The sequence below is a fragment of the Ammospiza caudacuta genome, chromosome 3, assembly GCF_027887145.1.
Source record: "Ammospiza caudacuta isolate bAmmCau1 chromosome 3, bAmmCau1.pri, whole genome shotgun sequence".
NCBI lineage: Eukaryota > Metazoa > Chordata > Aves > Passeriformes > Passerellidae > Ammospiza > Ammospiza caudacuta.
The window spans coordinates 62,063,477-62,075,271 of record NC_080595.1 but is presented as its reverse complement, the minus strand read 5'-3'; the positions used below and the strand labels follow the sequence as shown (position 1 = coordinate 62,075,271).

Here is an 11,795-nt window from a genome sequence, read left to right as displayed (position 1 = left end):
GTAACCGATCTGGTATTGTCCCAGCGCTGTCCGGGGAGTGGCTATGATGTGCATAACTCTGACCTTCAGGGCGACTGCAGGCTTAGCTCACGGCCCAGGCCTCCCCTATTCATATGACAACAGGTTTGATATTATTTTTCTCCTTGTCCAGGAACTGGTTATAATTTGAATAGAAGGCAGTCCCCGGCCAGAGTAGTTACAAGTATAGGTTTTGGTCCCTCCTAATATTTTATACATACATATATCTATTTCTACAGCATGAATTATCTCTACTACATATAACAGGGCTACCTGAGGATATACTTCGTGAAGCAGGATGCAATGTGGTGCTAAATCAGCTTAGCTGTAGAGGGAGTCTGTCGTCAGACGGTGCTCCAGCTTCCCTTGTGCTTAGCGAGAGGAGAGCGTGAGGAAGACAAGCGCGCATCCCAAGGGTTAACGCTGCCTGGAGGAGGCTGTGAAAGGGCGCTCGGCAGCCAGCAATCCCTGCCGAGCGCTGAGCACACGTGAGCAGGAGTCGGGAAGTCAGAAGGCGCTCACTTCTGCCAACAGCACCGAGTCATGTTCCTTGTGCCCTAACAGGACAGCTTTTCCTAGGGCGCGGGGAGAAATTTAAAGATACAATGCTTTTCCTTCCCGAACAGCAGAGTGTTTCCCATTACTTCCACTACATGGATTGTGGTGGGATCCGGTTTGATACTTTTCACAGAATACAATCTTATTTTTAAGACATTCCCTTGTCAAAAAACACCAATGTATTTTGCCTCCTACAAGTCTGTATTTTTCAATGATGTTGGCCAGATTAAGTATAAACAATGTTTGTACTTCAAAGCAAAACTGTGGAACATACAACAGAATTGGGCACACACAGAAATCTTAGCTGGGAAACACAAAGTAATCCAGTCCACTTGCCTAAAGCACATTCTGCAGGGCCCACATCCTCACACGTGCCAGCCTGTCCCACCTGCTCCAGGTGTTCCCTCCCCTTGCGCAACACCCGCTGGCACAGTCCCGGCTCTCCCTTGCACCAACAGGAGCAACCATTCCATGGGAACACAGACATGCCTCTGAGAAATTGCTTCTTTTGAGCTTTTGTGACACAAATGGTTATCAGCAATTCTGTGCTAGGGAGATTTTCCACATCCTAAAAATGTGGAATATTAAAGTAGAGTCCTCCAACTGTGAGTTAGGCCATGGTATGATAACACACTGCAGTGTGCTGAGCCAAATAACTAGTTTTGTTTGAAGGAACATATACTTGAGACTATTTTTCCTTTTCAAAGGAAGTTAAAATTTTCAGTTTCTGGTAGTCTCTTGTTTACAAAAGTGGCTGTTCAGAAATGGGGTGGGAACAGTGATGTGGAAATGGCTTTGAATACTCCAACAAAAATTTCAAATAATTAAAAACTGTTTTTAATTGGGGCACAACCCACTTAATCCTACACCACTAAAATCATAGGAATTTATTTTCGATTTTTCCCAGTGTTTTTATTGTTCACAGGCCAAACCTGTGCCAACCAAATCTACCATATAAAAATTCATACACAACGTTCCAGCAGAGTATTGATTTTTGCTGCAAAATCAAGTCAATAAATCAAAGTGCAATAACTATGCCATTAGATAAGGCAACTAGAAAAATAGAATGCCATTTTAATTATGAATATCACTATTAATTACCATTATTTGTGACTAATTAGTGTTACAGAAATGAGCAGATGAAAGCTTGAAGGATCTGCAGTGAAATCATGCTGAAGCTTGATCCATGGATGGAGGGTCCTTTTCATACCACCTCCCAAAGAGTGTTACACTCAAAACTGGCTTTGATGTAGCATTCCGGTTTATCAGACGTCCATCAGCCAGCACCTGGTTATGAAAAAGCAAAATAAACAGGAGCATCATCAAAGCACTGCTACTGTATTGATGACAAAACACAAAATCATATATTCAGTAATGTTGATCTAGTCAAAAGAGCTCCAATCTCAATTGGAGCTAGCAGGAAGGCTGAGAAAAACTACATTTCTGTCTTGAGGGAGATCTGGTTCTAGAGGATTTGGGGGAACAGGGCAGAAGAGAATTGGCAAGGTTGACTTACTGTTTGAATACAACCAGGAAAATCAGGCAGAAATAAAGCTGCCTTGAACTGAAGGTAGAGTACAGAGGACTCTGGTAACAGCTAAGTTACAGAGTGCCAGCTCTTGTAGTGGCTTTTTGACCACTGATGTCTGACAAATCACAAGAGTGTCCCATTACCTCAAACTCCCCAGGGGCCAGCTGCACCCCGCTGTACAGCACTTCTGGGAAGACATGGCTGGTGCCAAACGTGCCACTGAGGGAGAACACGTCAAACTTGGTCTGAGCCATCTCCACGGGCTGCCCACATGTGCTCAGGTTTGTGCTGGGGCACTTGAGCAGAGTGCAGATCTGTGGGGAGGAGGAGACAGAAAGGTATTTAGCAAGATGGTAACACTGGTGCCTTGTGTCATCAAAGCTAATGTGCTTCAGAGCAGGTGATGGTCACAGGATCTTCTTCATAACTCTTGGGTGACTCCTTTTCACTTGTAGCTTATTTTTTTACCACTTGATCTGACTGGGTGTATTCCAGAACTTAGTCTCATAATTTTATAAATAAACTGTCTTAGTCTTATAATTTTATAAATAAATTGGTTTTGACATAAGTGCAGCCTAAGTACCTTATTTCATCTCTGAAGTCTGATCCTGTTCCTCCCACAATTCTTATTTGTCTTATTTGAAGGTTTCCTTCCCATAGGTCTTAGTAAGATGAGTTTGTGAATGAAAATTTTAGGCAAACAAAACATAGTCTTCCACATGGGTACATTGTACAAGTGCACATCCAAGTCCTCTTACTGCTAATTATGTATGTTGCTAATGATACTTCATTAGATGGCCTGGTAGTCCATGGAGGTCTGAATTTGATGTTCTCTGTCCAGATCCTAGTTAATATAGGCCAAGGAGATGAAGTTAGCATCTTTGGTTACAGTTTTGTGTTAGTAGTTGCAGCACATAGAGTAAAGTAGGAATCACAATGTTGTTTCCTTTTTGTCATGAGAGTTAATTATCCAGCTGCTAAGTGTTTATGGTCTTCATGAGGAAATATGAAATAGGACTAGCACTCCTGATTCAGGAATGATTTGAAGGATGTTGTCTGGTTTTGCTGGTAGGTGATGGAGTTTTTCTACATGTCTGGTATTGGGGGATTGCATATTTGCAAAAATTCAGAAGTATTATTCATCAGTAAATATGGTTTTGTGTTGAAATGCAAATAAGCAGAGAAATAAGGTATAAGTTCTGGGGAAATGAAAAAAAAATTGAGGGAAAAGGGAAGAGTAGAAATTCCTGTCTTCTTTAGAACTTTTAATTCTGGCAGAGACTATCTGGCTCACCAAGAACTGAATTTATTCAAGTGACCTACCTAGTATTAGATGAGCTGTTTGCTGGACAACACCTCCCCTCATATCCCAGAGTCTGTATCAGCTGGTACAAAATGTTGATGCTGACAGACAGAAGTAACTAAAAAAAAAGTATAGTCTGCTGGCACAATAACTTAATCATGAAGGCAAAGGATGTTTTCAAATATGGCTTTAAGCAAATTCAACCAGGATGTAGCTCACTGTCTTTCCAAATATTTGATTAAAAGAGAGGAAGTGAGGATATTTCCACTAAAAGTCATAAGCCATTTAAGTAAGCTTCATTGCTATGATTTGTATAATGACAGAAAAATTAACATCTCTGTGACCCTAACTTATCAGAGCATCCCATAAAGATAGCTATGATCAACTGATTTTTAACAGCATCTCCTTGATGAAAATACAGTGAGACCACATCTGGAGTACTGTGCCCAGGCTCCTCTTCCTTCCAGCACAAGAAAGAAAAGGAGCTACTGGAGAGTGTCCAGCTGAGGCCACAAAGATGATTAGGAATGAGGAGCTTCTCTCTTAGGAGGAGAGACTGTGAGAGCCAGGCCTCTAAGTCTAGAGAAGACTGAGAAGTGTCTCATAAATATATACAAATATCTCAAAGGTGTGTGCCAAGAAGATGGTGCCAGACTCTTTTCAGTGGTGCCCAGCAACAGGACAAGGAGCAGTGGCCACAAAAACACAAGAAGTTTCACCTCAACATGAGGAAGAAGAACTCTTTTTACATGGAGGGTGGCAGAGCATCAGGACAGGCTGCCCAGGGAGTGGGGGGAGATAGAATGTAAGAATCACCAAAGATTAGGAACAGGCCTGCCCTTAACAGGCCACAGCTGTGTCCAATAAGAAGATGAGTATTACAAAAGGGTGGGTTAGCTGGTTGAGAAGGGAGTTGGAGTTTGTTGGTTGTGCTATGAAGAAGGAGTCAGTGCTGTGAGGAGATGCCTGTGAGAAATCACCAAGAAGGTATGGAGCTTTTGCAATAAGATAACAACAAGGAAGGTCTTGGATACTCCCTCTCTAGAGACACTCAAAGGCCACCCAGATGTGTTTTTGTATAATCTGCTGTAGGTGACTGTGCCTTGGCAGAGGGATTGGACTATGTGATCTTCAGCTGTCCCTTTCAATCCTAACTATTCTGTGATTCTGTGATACAGAGGAGATTCAGAACACTTACTGCAGATATTCACAGAAGAGAATGTAAATTTAGCCAATATTGCACACCCCCAAAATAGTGAGTGCACTCTGGGCATTTAGAGGAGGTTTAGAGACCTCTCTATTGCATTTGTTGGATTTGAAGGCAAATAGGCTTGGAAGTTTTAGCAACTTCATTCCATTACTAACAAAAGGTGCCGTAGGACTCCAGCATAAAAGAGTCATTGTCTTTTCTTTTTCCACCACAGAGCTGAAGGTTTCTCCCTGTAAATAAGCTTCCTAAATAACCACCTCCAAAGAATTACCTGCAGATAGTACTGTCCTTCAAAAACATGAAGGCCATCAAAAGCACCCAGCATATAAACTTCCTCATCTCTTTTCTCTGCCATCTTGTAGCTCAAATGACAGCAGAGGTCTTTTTGGCAGACAGTGACATTCCCCCCAGGCTTAGTGAGCTCTGTGAAAGTAAAGGGATCTTCAAAGATGATTCCTGTGAATTCATGACCATTATGTGAGAATCTTTCAACACTCAAAGCATAGGAGTTCCAGCTGACAGTAGGTGGAGAGGCAGAAGAAAGACGAGGGTGTGCATCTAGTTCAGCAATGAGGAGGTGACCCTCTTCAGTTTTCATGTTGTAGGAGTATGTTCTGGCTCCAGTTGGTGCATAAATTCCACTCCCTGAGGAGAGCACAACAGTCAGTCCGAGAAGAATTTAAAAAATCATGTTGTCCTTCTAGTTGTCTCTACTGATTGCTTATCCACAATTCTACAGAGATTACAGTAATTTTAGTCTCATCAAAGGTGACAGTTAGCAACTCAGTACACAGAGCTCATGCTTTGGCGAAGAATACCATTTATTCCCTTAGAGAAGGTCTGCTCAGTGTAGCCAGAGGATGTTTGCATTTTTATGTTATGTTATGATTGTATTTATGGCCTCCTCAGTTCTCTTTTCCCGTGTGTGCAATAGAGTTGATAATTCCTTTTTTCTTGGCTGATTGATGTGAAAGGACCAGCTACTGACTGAGACAATCCAAAACACAACACAGGCAAGTATCACATGCCTGTCCATGAACAGAAGGAGACAGCAACTGTCCAGCCCCTTTTATACTGGCTGAGAACTCCTTCCCTCATGAGTAATTCACATCTGAACAGCACCAAGCAACAGAGGGAAATCAAAGGTCTGTCACACTCATCACTGCAAAAGCCTGTCAGGCATTTCAAATGAAAAGTCCCAAAACAATACTGTGGTTGCACAGCTCAGTGAAGATACTGGTCTAATTGAAATACACTATTCTATAACCTGAGCTGTAAAAAAAAAAATCAATGCTACATTCTAAAATGAAAATGTGGACATCTTAGCAGTGTTACTACAACAGGCCTGAACATCCTGAACATGTGTTTTTAATGGTTTTCTGTAATACTGTTAAATACAGCTATAAAAATAAATATTTCATTTGGCAGAATAAATGTAGCAACATATATGGTTTATAAGTATATTTACAGTTTGGCATTCAAACACAGACTTATAAGTGGAGATGAAAAGAGCCTTAAAAATCATGAAAATTTCTGTTCAGGCATAAGGGCAGTGACCTACTACTTATTTAGAGCCATTAAAAGGAAAGATAATCCTAAGAAGCTAGGGAAAATAAAACACTACAAGTTTTGTTGTGTCTTTATGAAACCAATAGGAACAGGATTCATCAGCTTTAATATCTGGTGACTAGACTGTTCACCTTCTAGAGAAATACATTATATTCCTCTGCAAAATCACTTCGTAGAATGGGCAATAAGATATTCATGGTTATAAAGATCCTTGCACAGAGTGAAAATTAAGTTACCTGTCATTTCCATGCTGGTGTTGTGAGTATTGGCAGCTAAGACATTGACACCCATGCCCATAGCCCAGGCAGAGTGAAACTCAATTGCAGTCAGAAAGGGCAGGACATTCATCCAAGCTGTTGGGAAGAGCACGGTGTCCACCTGCATCTTGTTCACCAGGACCACAGCAGGCTCATAGAAAAGGATGTCAAAGCAAGTGAAAATGCCAAACTTCCCAAAAGGAGTCTCAAAGGTGACAGCTTCTGGCTCTTTTGGATAATTAAACTGATTTTCTCCTAGAAAGAGATTATACTGTAGGGGAAGGAAAATAGAGAAACCAGTTAGAGGCACTTACTAACCATGTGACTTGGATTCATTCCCTAAAGCTGCTCAGAATGACTACAGAAAATTTTTGACGTGTGTTGGAAGCCCTCACAAGTAGGAAATCAGGCAAAAATTATATGATCATCATACCCAAAATATGGAACACATATTGCATACTGCCCTGGCATCCTGCTAGGAAAGCAGCCAGCTGCCTTGAGGTCTGTTGGTGTCATCTGCATAACAATAATCTCTCCATTCTCCCCACCTATTTTATATTTCTGGCAAACCAAATGCAACCAGAAGAGAAATAGTAATGTAAGAGAAGTATGGGGGATCTGGTGCCAAAAGACAAAATTGGTGAAGTTGGTATGGAGATGCCCAGAAGCACTGACGTACAGAGCACCCACATGAACCACAAGACAGGATTTGGGACACTGCAGAGTAAAAAACAAAGGCTGTGCTGATGGGGGAAAGGCAGATGATCTCAGCCAACAGAAAAACTGAAGTTTTTGACATCCTCAGCTTTCCAACATTTTCCTTCTTCCTTCACATACATGTCTTTTTTTATAAATGTCCACATGGCCTGAAAGTAAATATGGATACCAAGCCAGAAAAGAAGTTCAAGTTCACTTAACTTGTAATTCGGCACCTGGGCCATAGCAGGCTGGGAGACAGACTTGCTTTATCAATGTTTCATTCACCCAGTTTACTCACAAATAGATATCTTGGCATCTTTTCTCTAAACAACCAGATGAAATACTGGGCCCAAAGTGCATTAAATAAACTGACTTCACTCTACCCACACTGGCAGGATATCTGGCACATATTCATAAACAGCTTTGATGGAACTGGCAGGTAGGAACATAATATTGAAAGAGGAACTTCCATTTGGCGCAAATGACCCAATATTCTTATCTCTTTTTACACCCATCTGAATTTTCACTTGCTTTGCTATGTCCAAACAATTCCCATTGTGCAAAAACTGTGCCAAAACAGCATCAGAAATAAAGATCCTGCCTCTCTGAAGTCAGACTGCTCATCTACGAGGAAATGGATGTGAACATTGAAATCCTGGAACATGAAGTGGTAGTCTGGTGAAAAGCTGGCACTGAAAACTGAAGCTGCTCAAGCAGCAGAATTTACAGTAGTAGCGAGCTAATGAACTGAGGAAGTCAGCCAAAACCATATGCCACTAAATTGCACCAGAACAATCATTTTTCATTCCAGTCTGTTTTGAGAAACATGACAGCAAATGCAAATTTGGCATTGACACTTCATAGCAAGAGAGATATTCTTTTAAGTTATAAAGAAAAACAAAACTCTGACAGTGGACAATGACTGGCATCTAATTCTTTTCCCAAACCCAGACATTTTGGAAGTAGGGGAAAATTAATTTCTGTCTCTCCAAGGCCACTTTACCTTGTGGTAGCGAGCCACAAGTTTGCCCTGTGCATCAAAGACAACATCTGTGTTGTAGTGGTACCGACCATCCCTGGGGCAGCTGGGATCACTGGAGTCACATGGCTTCTTGTCCCCGATATTTGCAACCACATAGATGGAGTTATTTCTGGCCATGCAGCTGAGTCGTTCCTGCACTGGTGCTGGACCAAATCTAATGTATTTTCAGGAAGGAAAAAACCAAAATTAACAAAACCTGTGCTGTCAGTGGTGTCCATTTCCACAGTACCTGAGGTCACACCAGCAGCATCTCCAACCCTACAGCCATGGCAGGGTAGGCAGATACACAGAGATGCTGCAGTGCTTCCTCAGATTGCTTCCTGCACCTTGGGGTAGGCCCTGGAGACCTCCCTTTGGCCTCTGCAGGGACATGCCTGCCAGTCTCCTTCAGCACCTGGAACATGCTCTGCAGTAAACAGATAATCCTTGGGCTGGGAAAGGGAGGGAGAGCAATCTCTGGGCAGAGGAAGACACTAGCTTGGTGTCACACAAGCAAATATTTTAGCGTCAGGCATGCTGACACCTGAGGGCTGCAGCTCTGGGCCCTTAGCACGCTAAGCAGGGTTGAGCTCTGGGATAATGCAGATGATATGGTTAAGGCAATTCAGCATTCTCTTCCTCCCATAGACAGGCGCACATAAACCTATAACCACAGCATGAAGAGCAGTGGGCTATTAATTTCGAGACATGACAGTGTCCATGTGCCAGAAACTGGCCGCACCTCTGAAGCATCCATACCAGGCCATAAAGAGAGCAGCCATCCATTCCCCTTTGCAGTGTGGCAATGTCTATGGCTTTGCAAGGTGTGCATGGGCCACACAAGGAGGACCTCCATGCAAGATACACACACAGCACCAGGAATATGGCAAGCCAGACACTGACAGCAAGTGTTATATTCCCAAAAGCTGCTAGTGAAACATCTGATTTGGAACAGCAAGGAGGCATTCAGATCACCTCTGCTAAACCTGCGTGATGCACTAGAATAAAGACCTGCTTAGACACACTGCCACCCCACACTCCACCTTCAATGAAAGACTGTATACTTTAGCTACTTATATCTCAGCAAAAAGTTGCATATCCCTGCACTGAGTTACTATATCCCCACTGATACAATAACCTGCTCTCATCAAGGAAGTGCAGATAACCATGATGAAAAGGGCAGACTACGGCTGTAATTCCATAGCTGAACACGTATTACATGCTGTAGGAGTCTAAAGTCCAGTCCTCAGCTATAGCTTAGTTTGTCACTGCTGAAACATGCAGCTTGAATGACAGATCATGTTTTACAGCACAGAGACTCTAGCAATTCAGACTTTATCTTACCTCAACTGTGGAAAACCAAAATTAAAAATTCCTGGGATTTTATCATTTAGAAGTTTGGACTTTATTACTGACTTCATCATCTCTTATTATCTGCTCAGAGACTACTTCATGGCTGTCCACAAAAATGATTTGTGTGCTTTTGTTTCAACATGTCATTTGCAAAAGACAAACAAACCAAAAAATCAAAGAAATACTACTGTTAATAATTTACAGTCAGTTCTATTCAAAACAGTGTGGAAAAATTGAAAGCAGAAGAAGAAGCAGGATATATTCTGGCATCAAAAAAAGAGATTTCCTCAACTTTTAGTAACCCAAATTCTGTATATTGTTTGAATTTCTCCTTAAAGTTTCTAATTAAAAAAAAAAAAAATCTTAATGTTTCCTGCATTGAATAGTCATGGACATGGTATATATTTAACCATTTAATTACCTCCATACTCAATTTCAATTAAAATTTATGTCAGAGTCATTAGCAGTTCTTAGTCATTTAATGTGAGCTGCTCAAGACTCCATGAGATAGATAAAAGGTTGAAATCACCTAAACCACTGCCGAAGGAATCACCTTGAGGGGTCAGTGCAGGGAATCCAATTCACCGCTGGATCAGGGATATCCTCCAGGTAGGGGTAGATGGATTCTCTTGTGAATCGCCAGCCATAGATGCCGTCCTCAGGAGTCACAATGATGTGGGCACCCTGTCACAACAGGCTCCGTTTAAAGGGCATCCATCAACAGACAGCCAGGAGGGTCAGCAGGAGCACTGATGGACAGCCCTCACGGCAGCCCTCGTACCTGCTGGGCAGCTTCCTTGATGGCCCCTTCCAAGACATCCATGTTTCTGTTCATCAGGGCCAAAGCATCGCTGGCAGGGACGGGCTCCTGGGTGGGCTGTGGCAGGATGACGGCGTGCTCGTAGACGGCTGCCAGGAAGGTGTCGGAGGCGAGGGCCCGAAGGGCTGCGAGTGCAAACAGCACAGCGGGCAGGAGAGCCTGGGAAGGGAGCATGGCTGCAGCCTCCCACTCCTGGAGTGCTCTGGACAAACAGTGCAAAAGCAACAGGCACAGAAAAGAGAAGGGGGACAAAGTTTACTTTGAAAGAGGGAGGAATGAACTGCAGGTCTGTTAAAGCATTACCTTGGAACCAAGTGTGAGATATAAGACAGTATTGCAGTACACAGTAAGGATGACATAACTGAACAAACTAAAAATGCTGGGCAATGCCAAGACTAATGGGGCCAGTAAAAAAATAAGTCATTAAAACCATATCTAGAAAGCACAGGCCAATTTTTGTTGTTATACTCTTCTCTATCACTGATTACAGCAAGACTTTTTCTGTGTGGGCTCAGCTGATACCCAGGTGGATATTGCCACCAGTGGAGCTGGCCTTCTGTGAATTTTGAGTGGCAAAACTCAGGGTAATAAAAACTTTATTCTAGTATCTTGGTACTCCTCAGTTCCTATGCTATGTCTCAGTATGTGCAGGTGGCTTCTGAGTTTCTCTAGACCACAGAAATTGCATTAGCATCTCGCTGTTCTTAGATGTCATGCACCCAACATGCCAGCAACAGAACTGTCCCTTGAGTTTATCCCAGTGTCTCTCCCAGTCACTTCTGTTTAGCTGAACACCACTTTCCAAGAGTATTCCAACAGAAAATACGAATCTGGATAGAATTTTTAATCTGAAATAAGGCATGTAAGTAACTCATTGCCTGTCTCTCACTAGCCTGAAGCAAAAGAGCAGGCTAGTTCACCAGGTGCAGGGCATGCCTGCCTCTCTGCACACCTTTCTGCCCTCATGAACATGCTGTGTTTTGAGAGGCCTTCACTTTTAATCTTCAACTCACTTCAAATCCATTTGTTCCTATGACATTTTCCAGTCTTTTACTTTCTAGTATTTGCACTATTCTCATTTGAAAAAAGCTATCTGAGCAGAGGGAATCAGAGCAGGCTGTCTGCTTTCAGCTACAGCAGACTGTCACTGTAGAGCTGGTTCAGAAAATACAGAGAGGCTGATGAATGCAGATACCACAGAGTCCTCTCACAGAGTAGTGCTGACCGAGGGTTTCAATCACTAGGAACTTTGATTTTCATCTGGTGATTTTCATCCCTAAGTACTTCTCTACACACATTCCTAGATTCAGCATGCTCATTCAGGAACCTATAATACAAGCCTTTTAAAGGCTGCAGGAGAGACCTCGGTGATACTTGAACTAATGTAGCTTGGAAGCCTCCCTTTCCTCTCTGCCTCACCTTTTTACCAAACGAAATACAGGCTGAGTCACATGAA

The 11,795-nt window shown here is 42.5% G+C and overlaps 1 protein-coding gene across 1 annotated transcript; it reads right to left on the bottom strand.

Annotated features, from left to right (window-relative positions):
- Window positions 1-1,193: 1,193 nt before the first annotated feature.
- LOC131555902 (pantetheinase-like) lies at window positions 1,194-10,636 on the bottom strand. Its single transcript, XM_058802210.1, has 7 exons — window positions 10,301-10,636; window positions 10,073-10,203; window positions 8,149-8,341; window positions 6,426-6,717; window positions 4,892-5,265; window positions 2,251-2,421; window positions 1,194-1,863 (listed from the first exon to the last, which is right to left on the bottom strand). The coding sequence occupies exons 1-7, from the start codon at window positions 10,511-10,513 to the stop codon at window positions 1,744-1,746; spliced, it is 1,494 nt and encodes a 497-aa protein (XP_058658193.1). The 5' UTR covers window positions 10,514-10,636; the 3' UTR covers window positions 1,194-1,743.
- Window positions 10,637-11,795: the final 1,159 nt, after the last annotated feature.

Excerpts from the sequence above, each read along its gene's own strand:
- LOC131555902 (XM_058802210.1), bottom strand. The coding sequence starts at position 10,513 with ATGCTCCCTTCCCAGGCTCTCCTGCCCGCTGTGCTGTTTGCACTCGCA. Across the intron at positions 10,204-10,300 it reads TCAAGGAAGCTGCCCAGCAG|GGTGCCCACATCATTGTGAC; the intron begins GTACGAGGGCTG and ends CTGTTGTGACAG. Across the intron at positions 1,864-2,250 it reads TGGCCCCTGGGGAGTTTGAG|GTGCTGGCTGATGGACGTCT; the intron begins GTAATGGGACAC and ends TTTCATAACCAG.